The 21,404-nt window shown below is 33.7% G+C and overlaps 2 protein-coding genes and 1 pseudogene across 2 annotated transcripts; 1 reads left to right on the top strand and 2 right to left on the bottom strand.

Annotated features, from left to right (window-relative positions):
* The first annotated feature begins 7,045 nt into the window (after window positions 1–7,045).
* On the top strand, window positions 7,046–8,076 carry LOC124928103 (phytolongin Phyl1.1-like). The gene has a single exon (XM_047468633.1). The coding sequence runs from the start codon at window positions 7,395–7,397 to the stop codon at window positions 8,043–8,045; it is 651 nt and encodes a 216-aa protein (XP_047324589.1). The 5' UTR covers window positions 7,046–7,394; the 3' UTR covers window positions 8,046–8,076.
* A 3,412-nt stretch (window positions 8,077–11,488) lies between these two features.
* LOC124925487 (probable methionine--tRNA ligase) lies at window positions 11,489–16,707 on the bottom strand. Its single transcript, XM_047465498.1, has 14 exons — window positions 16,473–16,707; window positions 16,243–16,387; window positions 16,011–16,164; window positions 15,549–15,935; window positions 15,335–15,478; window positions 15,168–15,258; window positions 14,978–15,084; window positions 14,770–14,884; window positions 14,551–14,687; window positions 14,384–14,449; window positions 13,916–14,044; window positions 13,545–13,812; window positions 12,383–12,720; window positions 11,489–11,903 (listed from the first exon to the last, which is right to left on the bottom strand). Exons 1-14 carry the CDS (start codon window positions 16,600–16,602, stop codon window positions 11,673–11,675), a joined length of 2,442 nt encoding a protein of 813 aa, XP_047321454.1. The 5' UTR covers window positions 16,603–16,707; the 3' UTR covers window positions 11,489–11,672.
* Window positions 16,708–19,289: 2,582 nt separating this feature from the next.
* Window positions 19,290–21,054, bottom strand: LOC124924194 (annotated as a pseudogene).
* Between the last annotated feature and the right edge of the window lie 350 nt (window positions 21,055–21,404).

Genomic DNA, 21,404 nt, shown 5'->3' on the forward strand with positions numbered 1-21,404 from the left:
ACCTTCCAAGAGGAAGAGGAAGGTTGAATATGATGATATATCCCCCCAGCAAAGCATCCACCAAGCGTCGTAGCCTGCGTCACATGAGTCCCCCATCCGCAACTTCAACACCTCCATCATCACTGGCACCTGCACCGGCACCGGCATCTCCTGTTCAGATAAAGGATGTCGAAGTGATAAAGAAGGATGTCGAAGAGATAAAGAAAGATTTCGAAGAGATGAAGAGAGACATAAGAGACATCAAATTGAATCAACAAAACTACTTTATTCTGTTTGAAGAGATGATTCTCAGTCTAAGCAACCAGTTCGCCAACCATGTCACCAACCAGGTAATTCGCCAACCTTTTGAGCTTTCTGTTTTTTACTACTTTATGTCTGACGCATCTTGCTTGACGCATCTTGTTTGTTGTTTGGTTCTGTTTAGTTGCTTCTTGACGCATCTTGCTTGACGCATCTTGCGTGACGCAACTGCGTGACGCATCCTGAATCTAAATTCTTTTCAATTTTGTAGCAGGAGGAAAAGGAGAATGACATTAGTTTGAATGACATTAGTTTGAATGACATTCGTGATGAAGAAGGGGAAAAGGAGAATGACATTTGTCTGAATGACATTCGTGATGAAGAAGGGGAAAAGGAGAATGGCATTGGTCTGAATGACATTCGCGATGAAGAAGAGGAGGAAAAGGAGAATGAGAAGGTTGATAATGGAGCCATTTTGTAGGACAGTGTTGAATTGGAGCAGAAGAAGATTGAGAATGAGAATGATCCGCCGATAGAGAAAATTCTTCAAGAGGCAGTGAAGAAGATTGAGAATGAGAACGTTGTTGAGGATCCGATTGACAACCTTGTTAAAGATCCTATTGAGAATCTTGTTGAAGATCCTATTGATCCTATTGAGAATGAAATGGAAGAAGTGCAGAAGTTTAAACCGATGAAAGAAGAAGGGGAGAACAAAGAAGAAGGGTAGAAGAAAGAAGAAGGGGAGAAGAAAGAAGAAGTGGAGAAGGCAGTGAAGAGAAAGCCTATACAGAAGACTTTTCAGAAGAAGGTGGGGAAGAAGATAGAGGAAAATGAGGAAGATGAACTGAAAATATGCAATACTCCTCCTCATCTTCCTAAGAAAGACATATTGGTCACGAGAAGGAATAGGAGGCCGAAGAATGATCCAGAGTTCACCGACCCTAATCTAAAACTGTCCAAGTTAAAAGATCTTATCACCGTCAATCCCCTTCTAAAATATGACGATCAACTTCTTCATCAATTGCAACACATGGCTTAAAGATCCAAACACTGACGGCACAAAAATTGAGCTCCATACTACGTTAGGTGATAAGGACTTATTTCGCCGAGTGCTAAAAATGTTCAACTGGCTGCAAGATCAGGTAAGTAATATTCATGTTAGAATAATTTCACAATTGCAGATTGTATTTTGAATGTTTTCTCTCATGTAGGAAATCGATGCAGGCTGCTTCATTCTAAGAAGAAGATCTTGGCTATATCCAAAGACATATAAGAAGAACTTCTTTATTACAGATTGTTGGCTCCACACTAAGTTCACTGCTGGTTACCCTAAATTTCAGGAAAGTCGTATTGAGTATGACATTGAAAACTTTTTAGAATTCTTCTGGGGCAATGAAAACAACTTTATGAACAGTTGGAAAGTATGCGATGATATATATATTCCTTTGAACATCAAAGACGTCCACTAGATACTTTGTGTTGTCCGTCTACAGCAATGGCGCGTAGACGTATATGACTGCGATCCTGGATGTTATGCTAATCTTGATGAATTTGTGCAACCGATGTGCGAAATGATTCCGGTTATATTTGACAAGGCATTGCCTCATGAAGATAAACAAAGATTTCCTCTACTTAACCCTGATTCCGTTTTGCCATACACAAGGCTTCCAGAGTCAGAAGTCCCCAAAGCAATTAAGAGTGGAGATTGTGGTGTCTTTGTACTAATGTATATAGAGTACTTGACTGCAAACCATATGTTGAGGAAAGGTTGGAGAGAAAAGTGGGCGGTGAGGTTATTTCATGGACTTGTAGATCCATATGTTATTTATGAAACTTTTGTAATGATATCAAATTTTTGTAATGTAAATCCCAAACTTTTGTAATATGGTTGATGTAATGATATCAAACGTTGTTGATGTTATATATGTTATTGATCTAATGTAAACCATGTTACACAATTATTTTAATGCATTTGTGACTTAAGTTACACAATTGGTAGAGATTTATACAAACCATGTCTAATGCAATAGGTTCTGCACTAATGTAAACCATGTTACACAATTATTTTAATGCATTTGTGCCTTAAGTTACACAATTGGTAGAGATTTATACAAACCATGTCTAATGTAATAGGTTCTGCACTAATGTAATAAGCTGCGTCACTCAGTTTCGTCACGCAGCTACGTCACGCAGTTACGTCACGCAGTTGCGTCACGTAGTGAAAACCTTAAGCAGTTATCTGAATGCACCATGTATTACACCTTGTATTACATCAGCCAGCTAACACCAGAAAGACTGAATGCATCCTGTATTAAAAAGACTGAATGCAAATACCATAAAATGAGTCTACAAAAACAAAAACAACATTGATATCCTTGATACAATACACTTGACTTGGTAATAAGTCTACAAAAACAACATTAACACCACAACACAACACTTGACTTGGTAATAAGTCCACAAAAACAACATTAACACCACAACACTTGACTTGGTAATAAATCTACAAAAACAACATTGATATTCAGAAACAACATTAACACTAACAAGTTCATTCTAAGTTAATGGCTCGTACAGTTGAGATGATGGCTCGTACAGTTGAGATGATGGCTCGTACAGTTGAGATGATGATGGCTCGTACATTTAAGATGATGATGGCTCATTCTGCTGAGATGATGACGGATCATGCTGCTGAGATGATGCTCTTGCATGTTGCTCTATTGTGTCCTAGACCTACACATGAACTGCATCGTCTCGGGACCTTACGGACCTCACCTTGGGATGTCCTACGTTTAGTTTGTGGCCGACCTTTCTTAACCTTCACAGGTGGTTTTAGACACACGCGTTGTTTGATAATATCGGGAAGATCCCAATTCTCTTCATCACCAACCGGATAACATGTCTCCGCATATGCATTCAACCAAGATACAGTTGTATAATACCTATGAGAAGGAAAATAAAACGATTAAAAATAGGTTAAATAAATAGGTTCAATACGATTAAATACCTTGAGCATAAGTCGTAAGGAACCACATTCCTATGACGGGCAGCAGCCAGTGCAAGTGTACAAGGAAGACCGGAGACTTCAAATACCCTACAAGTGCAGTCTTTGTCCTTCAAATTGACTTTAAAATGTGCCTTAGTATCATGCATATATAACTCAAATCGGTTAAGGGATGATACGGTATAGAATCTGGTTTTCTCAAAACCATCACATAATAACTTTTCATACGTTGGAGATAAAAATTCTTGGTGGTTGGACGCTTTTTCTCTTTTATCATTAAACCATACTTGTAATGTTGTTCTTAAAGACTCAGCCATTGCTGAAATTGGATACTTTCTGGCTTCCCTACACTGACTATTCAAACTCTCTGCATAATTGCTTGTGAGTTGATTGTATCGCTTACCGGGGAAATATGCTCTACTCCATCTTTGAAACCCAATTTCTTCCAAATATGCAGCAATCCTATGATCTTTAACTCTGATCTTGTCAAAAAACGATTAAATTGGGGGATAATGTACGCACGAGAATCCAAATCAAACTCCGCATGACAATTATCAGTTTTGAATTTTGCCATAATATTCATCTTTATGTGATATGTGCACGCACCGTGGTCTGCTTCTGGAAAAACGGCACACAAGGCATTGGCGATGCTTGGGTGTCTATCGGATACGAAGACGAGATTATCAACTAATCCAATTGATTCTCTAAGTTTTTGCATAAAATAAGTCCACAAATTATTATTCTCTGAATTAACAACGCCGAATGCAACAGGATATAGTTGCTCATTGGCATCCAATGCAACAGCCACCAATAGTTGACCTCCCACCTTGTGCTTGAGAAAACTTGCATCAACACATAATACGGGACGACAAAAGGCTTTGAAACCCCTAATTGAGAAGCCTAAAGACATGAACATATACCTGAAATGACTGTGCTCATCCGTCTGGATGTCTGTTATGGTACCCGGATTGTTCTTCTCCAACATGTACTGGTATAATAGCAATTTACCAAAAGAATCTTCTACAGTTCCTCGCACCGCCATTAAAGTCGTTTCCCTTGCCCTCCAAGCCTTATTATAAGTCAAAAACATCCCATAAGATGACTGCATGTCTTCAATTATTTTCTCAGGCAAGTGGTTATGATGATGGTTCATGTACTTACCCTTCATGCATTGCCCAATAACCCATGCCGGTGTTTGCATTTTTTTCTCCGGCCTCGACAAAACTGAGCATGAGTGTTGTCGATTGAATTTCCGAATCTCAAACATCTCGGAAAACTTACCTTTCACAGCACGTAAGCTCCACTTGCATGTCTCATCCATACATTTCACATACCAAAGATGTTTTCGAGACTTTTTCACTTTGAATTCAAAATGATAAGTCATCGCATATTTATATAGCGTCAGTTGAAGTTCTTTTTTAGTATCAAATAACGTACCGACTTCCAATACGGTTTCACTAGTTAATGCCAATGCAAATGAAGGGTCTGTCGGTGATACGTCTGTTGGTGATACGTCTGTCGGGTCTGTCGATGGTGTATCCATTGATGGTCTTGCACTAGATGGTGTATCCATTGATGGTTTTGCACTAGATGGTGTACCCATTGACGCTCTTGCACTAGATGGTGTACCCATTGACCCTCTTGCACTAGATGGTGTACTCATTGACGCTCTTGCACTAGATGGTGTAGGTATTGATGATCGGTGCGACGTGCGTGCAATTGCTAATGCAGGACTAGTAGTAGCTTGGAAGTCACTAACCCGTTCATAATTAAAATCAATAACCCGTTAATAATTAATCAGTTCATGATGAGCCCGTTCATCTTCTTCTCCTCCTCCTTCATTTTCACTTTCAAATAAAATTTGTTGAGAAACAACTCGAGAAACAACGCCAGGTATAGTTTTTTTAGTAAGTATTGGTAGTGTACTATCTTGACTTGGGTACTTCTCTACTAATGAGACACAAAGTGGTGACGAAGGTGACGAACTTCGACCCGAAATCAACCGTGATAAATACATGCCCACATTTTTATCTCTCTCAATAACAATAGGGGGAAGTTTTGCAGAAGGATCATACATGACTTTAATCACTAAATCATATGCAGACTTTTGCACGTTAATCGTCTCATAGATTATATCAACTAATTCAGCAAATGTAGTACATTGGGGTATATCCATAGTTTTGCATGATTGTGCAGAGAAAGACCTGGTACCATCGGCTGCAATTTTCCACTCTCCATTGTACACAACAAATACGTCAGCAAATACTTCAACTGCAATTGAAAAAAATGATACTATCAATCGAGAAACACCGTAACAATGAAATGCAAGTAATAACTATAAATGGTCTGGGGTGCGTTACGCAGATGCGTAACGCAACTCCGTGACACAACTACGTGATGCAACTACGTTACGCAACTGCATGACGCACCCGGATTCCGCTGCAACGGTGGCATTCACCTACTCAATCCTTAATCACTAAACCCTAACAAACAAAGCGTCGAAAGAGAGAAATAAAGGAAGGAGGAAGAATACCAGTAGAAGCGGACATCTCCTTCGTTGGGATTCCGCTGTCTTCGTCGGGGACCGTCGTCGGGGGTGGTCTTTTTAGAGAGAAGGAGGAGAATGGGAGTGAAGAAAGAGAACAAGAAAGAAAGAAATGAAAAGAAATTGGGAAACTGGAATTTTTTTAATTATATAGTAAGGGCATTATGGACTTTTCACAATGCCCTCGGGTGCGTCACGCAACCGGAGGATGCGTGACGCAATAGGGGCATTTTCGTCAGAAAAAAAAAGGGGGTCATCAGCGCTATTTAAATTAGTGACCCTCACTTTCCGCTATTAGGCTTCCTTTTAGGGTCATTTCCTCAAATTTCCCTAGGGAAGAGAACAGTCTCAAGTTTCGACAATTGATCCCTTTCCCATTTAAAAAATAATTTTTAAAAAATATAATAAAAATAAATATTCAATTATAAAATTACATTTTCTTTTTCAAGACTTCTTTTTGAGGGAGGGATGATTTATTGTCCAAGTGAAGTTGTCCCCTGTCTCATTTACAAAACAACTTAATTTTGATCATTTAAACAAATAAAAAAATTATATATATATATATGAAATAAATTCTAAACTTTAAATTTTAAATTTTAAACCCTAAATCATAAACCCTAAAAAATTATATATATAACATTTTATTTTAATATTTAATTTTCTCTTTCCTCTTTTCACTCTCTTCTCTCCCATGAGACAACAAGTGAGACATTATTTTTGAGGCAACAGATCAAAATCTTTTTTGCTTAATCCCTCTTCCTAATATATTTATGTTAAAAAGATCACTAATTTCATTCATCTAAATATCAAAATACCTTATTATTTTTTATAATACTATCTCATGTATTTAAAAGATAAAATAATCATTACACTTTAAAAAACTAGATTTTAAAAAAATTAAGCCAAATAAATTTCTTATCCAAAACTAAATATATCAAACAAGCTCTCATTATTTTTATATCCAATCATAAATTCATAATCAAACATTTTTTTTTAATCAATAATTCACTTATTCATTCACTAACATACTAAAATATATTTTATTTAAAAATTAATAAATAAATTTATTATTATTAGTAATTAAATTTTAAGTTTTTTTTATCAAAAATATATAATATTTCAAAATCATTATATATTAATATTTTTTTAAATAAACTCAAATCAAACAAGGTCTTCATAAAAATTCAAAAAAAATATAGATCAATTATATGGGCGAGTCGCCGGAGTCGGAGTTTAACTAGATTTACTGCCGGCGGGAAGAGAAGTTGAACCGGTCAATCTCTGATAATAACTTTAATACTTTTACCAAATTACAAGAATAAGTCTTCTCCTGACTTCGTCTTCTTCCTCCGTATACCTTTCATAATTTTCTCACCATCTCTCTCTACACATTTACTAGTTTCTCCGTCGCCGGCGAATCCTGTAAGTGAATCGAAACCCTTCCTGTTTCTGGCTAATTTGATCGATTGTTCGTCCGCCGTTAACGGTTACCTTCTTTAATGGATCTACTAATCAGGAATCGTAAACTTTCTGTTTAGATTTCCAGGGTTTTTTAAAAAAAATTGCCTTAAACAGAGCAATCCCAATTCCAATTTCAAAAAACCCATGGATTCAATTCAGAATACAGTCTATTACTGTTGTATAGTAAAAGAAGATCAGATTATGTATACTTATAGTAATGGAAATTCAGAAATTGAAAGTTTAGCCGAATTGTGTTTGGAGAAGATGATACCTCCTTTTCATAAATGGTATTTTCAGACGATGAATCAAAAGATATTTGGGTTTTTTAAGGAAGACAAATTCGTTTATTTCGCGATTTTAGATGAGTCTCTTGGTAATTCAGGTGTTTATAAGTTTCTAAAAACGGTTAATGATGAATTCAGAAAAGCTATCCAAAACAGTTCTAGAAGAAATATGACAGATCTTAATGCTCTTGCTTTGCAAGAACAGTTTTTGCCTGTTATTCATAGGTTGATTGTTTCTTTGGATAAGACTGCAAACTTTTCCATGGAAATGCCTATGATGGCCTTAACCAACTTGTCGGTTAAGACCGTTAAGGAGCGATTGGTTGTAGAGGAGACAGGTAAAGATTGTGAACGAGGTGAGGTTTTAAGGAGGGCGATAACGGGTAATGAAATTGGTAGAAGGAAATGGTGTCGAGAAATTCGAATTGTTATTGCTATCGATGTTGGTGTTTGTTTGGTTCTTCTTGCGGTTTGGTTGATAATTTGTAGTGGAGTCAAATGCACCCGATGAAGAATGTGTTTACTATGAAAATGATTTTAATGTATAGTTGTAGAAGGTGTATAATTGGGTTAACCGTATAATTGAGATATGATCATGTGTAAATGTGAGGATTTTGAATGTATTGTTTTGGTTTGGTCATTTGTTTTTTCGCCTATATATGTTACAATTTTTAATCACAATTAAATTCTTAAAGAGAAAAAAAAAATTGTAGAAATAATTTTAACAAATGAAGATATTAAATTGTGATTTTGATTTTGAGAATGATTATATTTAATAAGGATAGAAATTGAGATGGGATTTTTGAGAATTATTATATTTTCATAAATGATGCAGATTAATTAATTTTGAATTAAGTAGTGATATTTGGGATTTTGAGAATCATTATATTTGAATAAATTATGTGGATAGAAATTGAGATATTTGTAAAAAGATAATTAAATTGTGATTTGGGATTTTGAAAATCATTATACTTGCACAAGGATAGAAATTGAGTTATTTGTAAAAAAAAAAATCAATTAATTTTACATTAGATATATGGGATTTTGAGGCTTCATTATATTTGCTTCTTGTATAAGGATAGAAATTGATAACTTTTGTAAATATATTTGCTTCTTGTATAAGGATAGAAATTGATAACTTTTGTAAAGGTATTTTAATTTATATTTTGAGAATCATTATATTTGCTTTACTTACCATGAATAAATAAATTGACGCTGAATTACACTTTATTTATTTAAATAAATATATTTTTTAATTTATAAATAAATATTTTATTTATAAATATTTTTTGAAAACGGTTAGAATCATTTCATTAAAATTTAAAAATGGGAATGTTAAAAATCTAAGCTAAACAAACTTTAGCTATGATTAAGGATCACAATCAAAATACTCAAAAAAAATTGATTAATAATATTCATACCTTCTAAAAAAACAACAAACAAACAGATATTAAAAACAGAAAAAACTACATTCAAACTTAACTATTTCATCCTAATATTTTTCAATGTCAGTCGTTTTCTTTGAAAGATCTTCTTCCTCTTTCTCTTACTTTTCTCGTTCCTCTGACGATGAAAGGAGGTTGTATTGAAGATGATGATGAGTATTGTTGTTTCTCATTTTGAATTCTCTTTTTGTACGGGCCCGTTTTGATTTGATAGAAAAAATTGTTTTTGAGAATTTCAAGGCTTTTATCTTTGTTATCTTTAACTTGAATTTATATGTTTTTGTCTTCATTATCTTCGGCTTCAGCTTCAGACTCCACATTGGGTTTTGGAATCTTCTTTATCGGCTTTAGAATTCTCTGTTTCAGCTTTGAAATTTTGGGTATCTTCCTTTTGAATTTCCTCAACAACAACTCGAGGTTCATCTTCCATTTCCATTCTGATCCTTCACATTATATAAAAAAAAATCCTCTTCACCTTGATTCATTACTTTCTTTCCTTTTTCCTAGAATCCTTCTTACTTTCCTCCTCTGTATTTTCCCCATTTTTTTTCTTTTTTATCACTATCCTTGACTTCCACAATATGTTCTTCCATTCTTGATTCTTCCGTTTCATTTTCCATTTTTTTGCTTCCTAGGCTTTCATGATTTTTCTGTTCTTTCTCAATTGATTTTGCACATTTAGTACAACATATTGGAAAGTATTGCAGAAAGTACACATATTTGGCCTCCATTCATATGAGATTTTCATTACTGTGGGCTTTCATTTTCTATCAACAACTGTCATATTTTTTTGCAGTGTATTTTGAGGATGCATTTCAATACTTATTCTAACAAAAGTAAGGTGTTTTCCTCCCTCTGTAATTGGGTCCATATATAATGGTTTTCCCAATAGACTAGCAGAGTGACTTAGAGTTTCTACATTATACATGTTTGCTAGGATGTTCCTATGTTTGAACCATATTTGGTTGTTTCTTTTGCCTTACTTAGAAGGCTCAATTCTTTAGACCATCTCTCAAACTTCATACAGTTGGATCCAATATAAGTATGCCTAATTTTCAGAATATCATCTCGTTCCCTTTTTGAATTATAGAAAATATAGATCATGGATGTTTGCATAAACTTTCTTCAGTCCTTTCTGTTCTTATTGTTTCATTAGTGATTTCTTAGTGTCTGGAAAAGATACACGGTTCTTTCTTATGTAGTTCCCAACAACTACATTTTCCCATTCTTTGACGTATTTCTCCTCCACTTCAGTGGGTAATTAAAATTCAAAAGGAGAGTTTAAAATCTCAACTTTTGTTTTAAACTCACCTAAGTAGATTTGACGCATTATCTTCTGCTTTTTTTTCCTGCTATCTTTTTCCAGACTTCATTTACCTCCAGTTGGAATTGCTCTTGATAGTATGTCTCTTTGATTTGGGGGACTTCATTAGCTCCCTCATTGTTTTCACTGACTAATTTATTATCTTTTTGTATTCTTCCTTCTTCAGTAGGTTTCAATATTGAAAATAATGTATATTCAATTGGATGGTTGTTTGCTGTATTTTCTCTTTGTTGAGAATAATATTTCCTTTATTTGTATGCATGAATAGCTTTATAATTTGATTTGTAAGTCAAAAAAAAATTTGCTTTTCATTATACTCAATCTTTAGTGTTCCTTATTTTTCTGTACTTTCTTCGTAATATAAAACAATTCTTAAAAACTTAACTAGGTAAATAAATTAAACTTATTGAATAGTAAAATTTTATGAGGGCAACTCAAAATTATTTTAATTGATTTAAATTACCTTCTTAAATTTACTTGCAATACATTAAATGGTAATTTGTAATGATAAAAGAAAAATAGAAGAAACTTCACTTGATATTCATTTTTTTGATAATTTATTATTTTTATTTAATTTAGTTTGGTTTTATTCTTTATATTTATTTATTATAATTGTTTTTTAAATATAAATAAATATACAAATAACAATAAATTCTTATATTTTTAAATCATTACAAATAATCATTTATATAACTTGGTTAAAAATATTAGTGTAGTAATTAATTATTTTAAATTGAAGATTCATAACATAACCGTAAATGTTATAGTCAAACAAATGTTACTTGTTTTTTCAAAATGTTAAAATTTCATTTGAAGCAACTTTTAAAGAAAAATGTGCTTTGTTAAATTGTTTCTTACTAAATTTGTTAGCCTTTTTAGTTTTTAAACTGTTTCAAGTACTATGAATTTTATGATTTTTTTTTTATAATTTTAACTCTATAATTTCCAGATACTCAACCAAAAATAAAAGTTCATATGCATTGTGAATGAGAGTGAATGGATTTTTACGAGTGTTACTGGTTTTGATTTTTAAATTTTTAACTAAAATGAAAAAAAAAATGTTGTACCTACCAAATATGTCAGAAAGGATCATAACTTACTAAATTAAACATAGTTCAATTCGAATTAAATTGAAATATTTTTAAACAACAGTGATAAAATAAACTTAATTCAAATAAACACTTGAGTCGTAATTTTGTTATCTCTCCGTAACTTAAGACGGAGAGCCTTTTATGGGTAGATACAAATATGTTATTAAACTTTTACAATTTTGCAATCATTATTTGATTTTCACACTTCCAATATGTAAATTTGTAAGAAAAGAAAAATGTCTATGTTATTCTCTTTTCTGGTTTTTCTTTATTAGTTTTTACCTTATCGAACCTTCGGATATTGATGCAACCTTGCAAACCCCAGCCGAGGTAGTGAAGGGAATGTCCTTGAAGCAAGCAATGAGATCTTTATTGGTATGCAAATCGGGTTGAAGCGTTTCCCACACCTTTTTCTTAGGGTTTAGTACTTCGTCTGGATTTCCAACAAAACCGGGGAATGTCACCCTTTCGCCAATAATTGCAGATTCGGGTGGCTCTACCAATTCAACCTGACAGTAACAACACAACCAAATTAATCCAACTTCATACCATATGAGATCAATCAATCAATCCATATACCCTACTTAGAAACATCAAAAAGTTAATAAATTTATTAAAAAGACTCCTGTCGAGTGTCATTTTGTTGATTTGGATGAAATATCTTCGCTTTGAATTTTTGTTTTGGTATAAACTCACTCCAGCTATGGAGAGTGTTTCCAAATGGGATCAAATATCTAGATTTGTTAATTCTGAAGATAACCTAATTAGACATGTATATTCATTCATAAATGTCATAACTTTCTTGTCCAAACCTAGTTTCAACTCCATAAAGTATTTTTAAATGGGGCAATTTGTTTATGTTTCTATATTGAGATTTGTTAACCAATATAGAAACATAAATAAAATTTTGAATCTGTTTAGTTTCCAAATGTTTTTTAACCAGATACAAAAGCAAAATGTTTCAAAATGGAGCATATAAGTTACTTACATTGGTTTGATCTGCACTAGAAACAGCAAGAACCATTGCTTGCGATTTGATTCCACGCATGGTGGCAGGTTTAAGGTTGCAGAGAACACAGACCTTACGATTCTGCATCTTTTCAATAGGAATATATTTAACAAGCCCACTAACAACTGTCCTCGGTTGGCCTTCACCCACATCGATCTCTTCAACATATAAAGAATCGGCATCATGGTGTTTTTGAGCCTTCGTAATAAGCCCTACACGGATATCAAGTCTACTCATCGATATTTCAGCTTCAGCAGTCGGTTTTGTCTTGGCTTCTGTTCCAGATTTTGTCGGACGCTTTTTCTTTCCAGTTTGGTCTGTAGGTGTTGTCATGGATTGAAAAAACATAAACAAGATTTCAACACAAAAACTCGTTTTAACGTGGGTTATTAGAGATTAATTTTGAATAACTCACTATTCAATCAACAATTTACTCCCTAATCAAACCATTAACTAAAATGTTAAAATTCTCTGTATTTTATTTTAAAAATTAATTTGAACTGAAACTGGGTTTGAACAATATATGTATAATTCATTGGAAAAAAAAAAGTATTGTAAAAAAAATATTCAAACCCTGCTTCAGCTCTGGATCCAAGTGTTTTCAAACAATAGGTTTTTACTAGAGCTTGTTTTATGTGGAATTATTTAAAAAATCAAGATTATGAAATCAAAATCTTATTTGACGAAAAAATGGGTTATTTGAGATTAATTGAGATAAATTATTAAAATACCTTTTCTTTTATTTAAATTGATAAGGATATATTAGTATTTTAGTTGATAAATTGAGTGATTTGATGGTTAAAAAGGAGGTGATGTGATAAAGGGTTATTTTGAAATAATCAAATAACACAATATCAAACAAGCATGGTGTCTTTTTGCTATGATTTTTTAATAACCTACATTAAACAAGATTATTTGAAAACAGCCATTTTGTTATTCAAATAACCTAGGTCAGACAAGGGCCTAACTTATAATAAAAAAACATGAGAGTTTGAGGCTCTCATGTTCGATTTTCACTATGAACACCAGTTTAAATTGGTGGTTATAGCGGTGGAATGTTCTGTTAGCTTCGGTGGAATGTTCTGTTAGCTTCTTTCAGGAAATAAACTTTCAGCGCAAAATCATTATAATAATACTAAACCTGAGATTTCAGTCTTCTTTAATTGCTCATTTAACTTCTTGACTTCATTAGCTTCAGCTTTCAAAATTCGCTCTGCTTGACTTCCAGCGAATTTCTCCCTGAAGAACTCTACCTCTTCATCTTTCAGTTCCTTAAACAATGGTTCAGGGGTTCCGATTTTGTGACCAGCTGGAATGAACTCCCACGGTTTTTTCGCCTTCCCAATATCTCCTTTCTCATCAGAAAGTGAGATTTTTGCTTCATTAGGCCAATTGAGCTGCTTAAGGACCTTGAGAACATAAAATATTGTTAAAGTACTTAGCAATCAATAAAAGATAGGAAAAGCAGAGAAAACTGATAACAAAAAATGTCAAAGCCACGAGAGTATATACCTCTTGTGAAAACGATGGCATAAATGGTTCTAACAAACAAGCGAGTAGGTAAGCAACTCCAGCCGAAGTTCTCATAACTATTGAACAAGAAGGTTTATCTTCCTTGAACAATTTCCAGAATTGGCTCTCCTGTAGATAGTACATTGATCTGGGGTAATTTCGAAATAAACAAATGTCGTGTTCGATTGAGAAAATTGATTGTTTGGGGTTAAATGACCAAAATAGCCTTGGAGTTTGATAATTTAAAAACGTTTAATGCTATGTTTAGATGTGTATGATTAGAAATGAATCATGATTCCAGTTTTATAATAATTGAATTACAATTATTATATTTAGAGAAATCATAGAATTGCAACTCCGATTATCCCCCCATACCAATTTCACTCGAACCAAACCTAGCCTTTATTTTTTGGTATTTTAATTGGTTATTTGATGCAAAGATTGATATGATGTTCTTTTAGTACTTACTTGAAGATATGCATTTCCTTCACCAGAAATACTCATTGCAATCTTCAAACCTTGCTTTAATTTGACCTGTGTCAACAAGTATGGAACGGTTCTTTGATGAAATACGTAGAAAGAAAAATATGTGTAATCAATCAACAAACAAAGACATGTGATTCAAAAACAATCACCTTTTCCATGCATTCGACATACTGATCCACATAATCACCAACTTTATCTCCAAAGTTTTTTGTTAAATGATGTGATTCAGCTCCTGGAGCATCAGGAACTATCGAGCTATATCCTACACCTCTATTTTCCTTAGAATCTGTAGTTACAATGATGAAAAATGAATAATCTCATGTTCTTATGTAAAAAAATATCCATCATTTAGTCCTACCAATTAGTACCTGGATCTTTAGCAATGAAGCTCAAGACTCGATTGATGAAGTTGCCTAAGTTATTAAGTAACTCGCTGTTAAGCTTTGCTTGTAAATCTGCCCAAGTAAATAGCGTGTCTGATACCTAATCATTAATCCAATAAGAATTAACATTCAGAAGATCCCAAATACAAAATTATCAAACATTAAAAACAACAAAAATGGTTAGTTATATTACCTCAGGGCGATTAATTAGCAAGTAATATCTCCATACTTCCACAGGAATTTTCGTATCCTTTGCATCATTTCCAAATACACCTATCCCTTTACTCTTTGAGAATTTTCCTGCACAGAGATCTCTAAAGATTCAATTGAACCATACATAGTAAAATTGGCTAGAATGGACAAATATGGTTTCAGCTCTCTACCCGTTTCATAGTTTAAGTACTCGGTCACACTAATTGTCTTCATCAAAGTCCAATTTTCACCAGTACCAAGAAGAGTCGATGGAAACATAACCTGAAAACAAACCGAAAGTCACTACAGAAACTTGAAAAAAGAGAAGCCCTATATAATAAATAAATACTCTTCTTACTGTGTGGAATGGAACATTATCCTTTCCCATAAACTGATACAGCTCCACATTTTCCGGATTCTTCCACCATTTCTCCCATTCAGCAGTGTAGCAAGCAGTTATTGAAACGTAACCAATTGGGGCATCAAACCAAACATAAAATACCTAACAATTGAATAACACATGAGTAAGAAATGAGCAAAATATCTCATACAAACATGATCTAAATTCTAACCTTATCCTTAAATTTATCAAGTGGAACAGGAACACCCCACTTTAAGTCCCTTGTAATACAACGTTGTTTCAATCCTTCTTTTAGCCAAGCATTTGTTGCTTGAATAGCATTCTGACTCCACGCTCCAGCCACTGACATTTCGTTTATGTATTCTTCTAATCTATCCTTAAGTAGAGGAAGCTCCAGAAACAAATGGTTTGTATCTCGAATACGAGGAGTCGACCTACAAACCTTGCATCTAGGGTTTATAAGCTCTGCAGGATTGAGAAGCTTTCCACATTTCTCACATTGATCACCACGTGCAGAATCATACCCACAACCTGGTGTTGGGCAAGCTCCTTCCACAAACCGATCAGCCAAAAATCTTTCGCATGTATCACAGTATAACTGGAAAGGGTAATTAAATAAGATTTGAGTAAAAACGATCAATAAGGTAAAGATCACTATTGATCAATCAATCACCTGCTGCATGATGTTTTCTGCAAGCCAGTTATTATCAAAAAGTTTCTTGAAAATTGCTTGACAAACTTCAGTCTGCTCTGGAGTAGAGGTGCGTCCAAATTGATCAAAGCTGATATCAAACCAGTTATAGATATCCTTATGAATTACATGGTATCTGCGAACAAATCAATCAAACTAAATGTTAATTAATGCAATCAGATGCAGAAAGCTTCAAATCGATGTTCTTAATTACTTGTCACATATCTGCCGTGGCGTGCAATTCTCCTCAATCGCCTTATTTTCAGTTGCAGTTCCATATTCATCAGTACCGCAGATGTAGATAACGTTGTAGCCTCGAAGACGGCAGAAGCGAGCGTATACATCAGCACTCAAAACACCTTCATACATGTAAAAAACAAAAATTTCAGAAATGGAATTCAGGACTGTCAAAACGAAACACCAATACTTATTGAGAGAACTTACAGCCGATGATGTTTCCGAGATGAGGGACGTTGTTGACGTAAGGCAAGGCGCTGGTGATCAGAATGTTTCGCTGACCGGGAATTGGAAGCTTAGGTACTTTCTCATCGCCGGAGCTTGAAGTATCGGCCATGATGGCGTATTCTAGAAGGTTCCAACTTGTAAAAATGGCGGCTTTGCTGTGTGAGGATTCTGCGTCAATTAGGGTTTATGAGACTAGGAACAAGCGATCTTCCAAAGTTGTGGTGGCGGCCGGCGGTTGACCAATTAGGGCAAAGATAAGTGGACGAATAATTAATTTACATCTTTTGTAATAATTACAAAAATAAATTATAACTTAACATTCTTTTAATAAATTAATATTTAGCTTTTACAAATTTCAATTTGTTTCAACAAAGATAAAAAAATTAATATGTAACTGTTAGAACCCTTCAATTTCTTTAATTATGGGATTAATTGAAATCATAATCTAATTGGATAAATGAGATTTATAATAAATATATCTACAAATTTAAATAAATAATTAAATTATTACTAAAGGTTAAGGAAAGTGAGTAGTTTTTGTAACTCTATTTTTTTAAGTGATAAAATGTAAAAATAACAAATATTTGAAATTATCGTCTAATATATTTGCAATATAATTTAATCCAAAAAATATATATTTTTTTAATAGCATAATTGATATTTAAGTATTTAAGTTTAGAACTTGGGTGGGGTTGTTTTTATTAAATAGATCTATCAAATTTTTAGTTATATTAGATTTTTTTTAAAATGAAAAAAAAAAATATGTTATATTGTTTTAACGATTTTTTTTTATTAGTTTGTCACGTTTTTAAATAAAATGATATTTAAAGACGTTTTTTTGCGTATTTTTTAAAATTGAGTTTTGTTTTCGTATTGTTTTCGAGATTTACGCATTTTAATTTGTTAAAGTTCGTTTGGGTGACTATATAATTTTAGGAAAGATTTGATAAAATTTATATTTATTTTTAAAAAAGTTTGTATTGTTTACCAATTTAAACGTATTTGTAGTTTAAATTGAGTAATTTTTTTTGAGATATACGCGTTTAAATTTGTCGAAGTTTGAATGATTTAAATAATGTGTGAAAATATATTTAAAAAAAAATTAAAAAATTACTATTTTATTTTTACAAATGTGTAAATTAATTAAGAAAATAAGAGTATTACGTTAAAGTAAGAATACAGACATTTTTTTGTTTTTAAAAAAAAATTAAATAACTAAAATTATAATAGTTAACTAACACAATTTAAAGTTCAAACCTTATTTTAAAATTTTTCATCAAAATTTAAATCTTAAACAGGAATTGAACCATTTTTTAAATTTTTTATTTATTTTATTCACAATTTTTATATTAAATATAAACAAAATTATCTTCATTTTTGTTGTTGTTTAGATGAAATCGGATAAACGGATTAAATGTGGGGGCATAATGACCTTAAATTATTTTAACACATAATATAGATTATACATATTAGACTAATTAATAAACATTATCATAATCTATTTAGCTTGGTTTCATTAACATCACGATTTAAGACACCACCCAATATTTAGATAATTTATTACATTTTAAAACAAAAACAAAATTGATTTAAAAAACCAATTCATGCATGTGTCAAAATTATATAAATAATCATCCATGTCATCACTTAATTATTATTATTTTTTATTATTATTCTTATTAATGAAAACTTGAATGACACTCACTCAGCGACGTTACGATCCTACCTCAACTCAAAACGCTTAAAAAAAATCAAACTTATAACGTTACGCTCCTTTAAAGGGAAATTTGAGGAAATGACCCTAAAGAAGGGTCAAATTATGGATGGTGCGGGCCCATAATTTTAATAGCGCTGGTGACCCTAAAACTTTTTTCTAACGAAAATGCCCCTATTGCGTCACGCACCCTCCGGTTGCGTGACGCACCTGAGGACATTGTGAAAAGTCCACAATGCCCTTACTATATAATTTAAAAAAATCCAGTTATTCCCATTTCTTTCTTTCTTGTTCTCTTTCTTCACTTCTCATTCTCCTCCTTCTTTCTAAAAAGACCACCCCCGACGACGATCCCCGACGAAGACCCCGACGAAGACGGCGGAATCCCAACGAAGGAGATGTCCACTGCTATCATTCAGATTACAGATTACAGGTTACCACAAATGGATCATTTTTGCATTTGTAGCTTTATTACAGGTTACCGCTGCTATCTTTTTGCATTTCAGATTCATTATATATTCATAATCTGTAAACTATATTCTTTCTCCTTCCTTTATTTCTCTCTTTCGACGCATTGTTTGTTAGGGTTTAGTGATTAGGGATTGAGTAGGTGAATGTCACCGTTGCGGCGGAATCCGGGTGCGTAACGCAGTTGCGTAACGCAGTTGCGTAACGCACCCCAGACAACGTAACAACAAGAGCATCAAATGACTTTATGCAAGTATCGCGAGTGGCTAGACAGATGGTGGAGCGGTTTGGGTTCAGTAAGAAGATCGGCCAGATTGCCATTGGTGGAGGCGGTGGAAATCCCTTCTTGGTCAACAGGTGTTGATCAAAAATTCGAAATCCATTGATTTGATGAAAATGTTATGTGTTAGTCTGTGTTGTGTTTGTGAATGCAGATGTCTTCACAGAAAGATTACTCGATGGCGACAGCAGATGTTGTGGATGCAGAAGTGAGGGAGCTAGTGGATAAAGCATACTCGAGAGCAACACAAATAATCACAAGCCAAATTGACATTCTCCATAAGCTTGCTCAACTTCTCATAGAGAAAGAAACTATTGATGGTGAAGAGTTCATGAGCCTCTTTATTGATGGCAAAGATGAACTTTATGTTTCCTAATTCCCCTTTCTATGATTTTTCTGTAAGAATTGCATGTCACCCTAAAACAATACATTTGCATATATACATATATAAACACAACAATTGTTCTGTCAAATCCAACAACAACAATAACATTAACAAGAAGAAGAATCAAATAAAATAGAAAAAATGTCATCTGCCAGTTCCTCCTCCTTTGTGCTTCTTATCTTCTAGGGTAGCAGCTTCGTTAAGCATATCGACTGCATCTTTGTGCATGTCCAGCTTCGCAAGGGCAACCGCCTGCATGTAAAAAGCAGTCGACCAATCGGGGAGGACACACTGGGCTTGCATGGCATCTCGGAGAGCTGCATCAGGTTGCTCGCACATAAGATAACATAGACTTCGTCTTCCATATACTGTTGGGGAAATCATCATTCCCACATCTATGAACTGCAACATTTTTATAACCATAATCAAATTATAAACAACCAAACATACATATATTACATACCAAAATGTTTTATTTTTATATACCTGAGAATAACAATCTATAGCAGTTCTAAAATCCTTATCACGGAATGCCAAGTCACCACGCTTCCTTGCATCCAGCATGTCTTTCATCTGTTGTGTTCATTCTTGAAAAGAAAGCTGGAACAAATCAAATAAACAAATAAGCGCTTGTGTTTGCACCAAAATGGCATTAGCAAAAAAGAATACCTCATTAGTTCATTCGTCGTCTTTATAGTGAGTTGTTACCAAGATTTGATGGATGGCTGTGAGGTCCATTCTAATAGAGTGAAAGAAAGACAATAGACTCACATCAGGTTTATTCTGCAATGGGGCAAGGGTAGCAACCAGGTCTCTTGTGTTCTCTTGGTTCATACTGCAAACATTTTGAAGCTATATTAATAACAACAGTAGCCTCTTCAGTTGAAAAGTTTCCTTCCAAGTGTGAATCAATCAAAAGAACAATGTTTTTCCCACGCATCATATCAAGCGCCTGCATTAGGACAAAGTTTGTTAATAAAGAATGCAATTTTAATTTTGTCTCAAATTTCTCAATTTAAAGGTCTAGGCACCAACCTACATGAGTGAATTACTCATTTAATATAAAATATTCTACACTTGGTATAAACAATGTTTGCAATTATTAGAACTTGTTTTTATGGACTACTTTGTTAATACAACCTAAAAAAACATGGGGAAGCACTTACATGACTTGGTGGGATGTGTTTCCCACTGAGAAGATTCAGAAGCACTGTTCCAAAGCTAAACATGACACTTTCTAAAACAAACAAACAAATAAATAAATTTCCTTTCTTGGACGATTTCCAGATAACTAAAGATATCAAATCGAACTGGATGGATTAACTAACTCTACAAGAAACACATTTGTTTGTTACCTGAATTGCTGGAAGGGATTTGAGCTGAATCTTGCGTGACGCATCTTGCGTGACGCATCCTGCGTGACGCATCCAATCAACCAACCAATCAACCTGCATTCAACGAATCAGGGCGAATCAATGACGTTCTGTAAAGGAAATCAACACAAACAATCATATATAAACGAAATAAACACAAAATATAAACGAATATAGTGGAAATTTTTGCTTCGGCCGTCGTCGTTCGCCGTTGGAGCCGCAGTTCGTCGTTGGAAGTTCTTCGCAGCTATAGGCCATTGAATATGGTGGAATGGTCGACGATGCCTCTTCGATTGGTTCTTCGGCGATGAAGAAGAAGAGAAAGTCTTCTCCGCCACCATTAGGGTTCACGGCGGAGAAGACGGGAAAAAATGGATGAGAGAGAAAATGAATCGAAAATGAAAAAAAAATTATGACTTTATAGGGTTTAGGGTGAGTCACGCATCTGGAGGGTGCGTCACGCAGAGGTATAATGGTCATTAAAAATTTTGGAGGTCACCAGCGCTATTAAAATTATGGGTCCGCATCATCCGTAATTAGGCCACTCTTTAGAGTCATTTCCTCAAATTTCCTCCTTTAAACCCTTCTTTCTTTTAACTGCTCAGTGTCATATAAGTGTCAATTAAAAAGTTGTATATATTATGGATTAAATATAAAAGATATAAAGTGGCATATATAAATGGTACCCATG

This window comes from Impatiens glandulifera, chromosome 2 (genome assembly GCF_907164915.1).
Source record: "Impatiens glandulifera chromosome 2, dImpGla2.1, whole genome shotgun sequence".
NCBI lineage: Eukaryota > Viridiplantae > Streptophyta > Magnoliopsida > Ericales > Balsaminaceae > Impatiens > Impatiens glandulifera.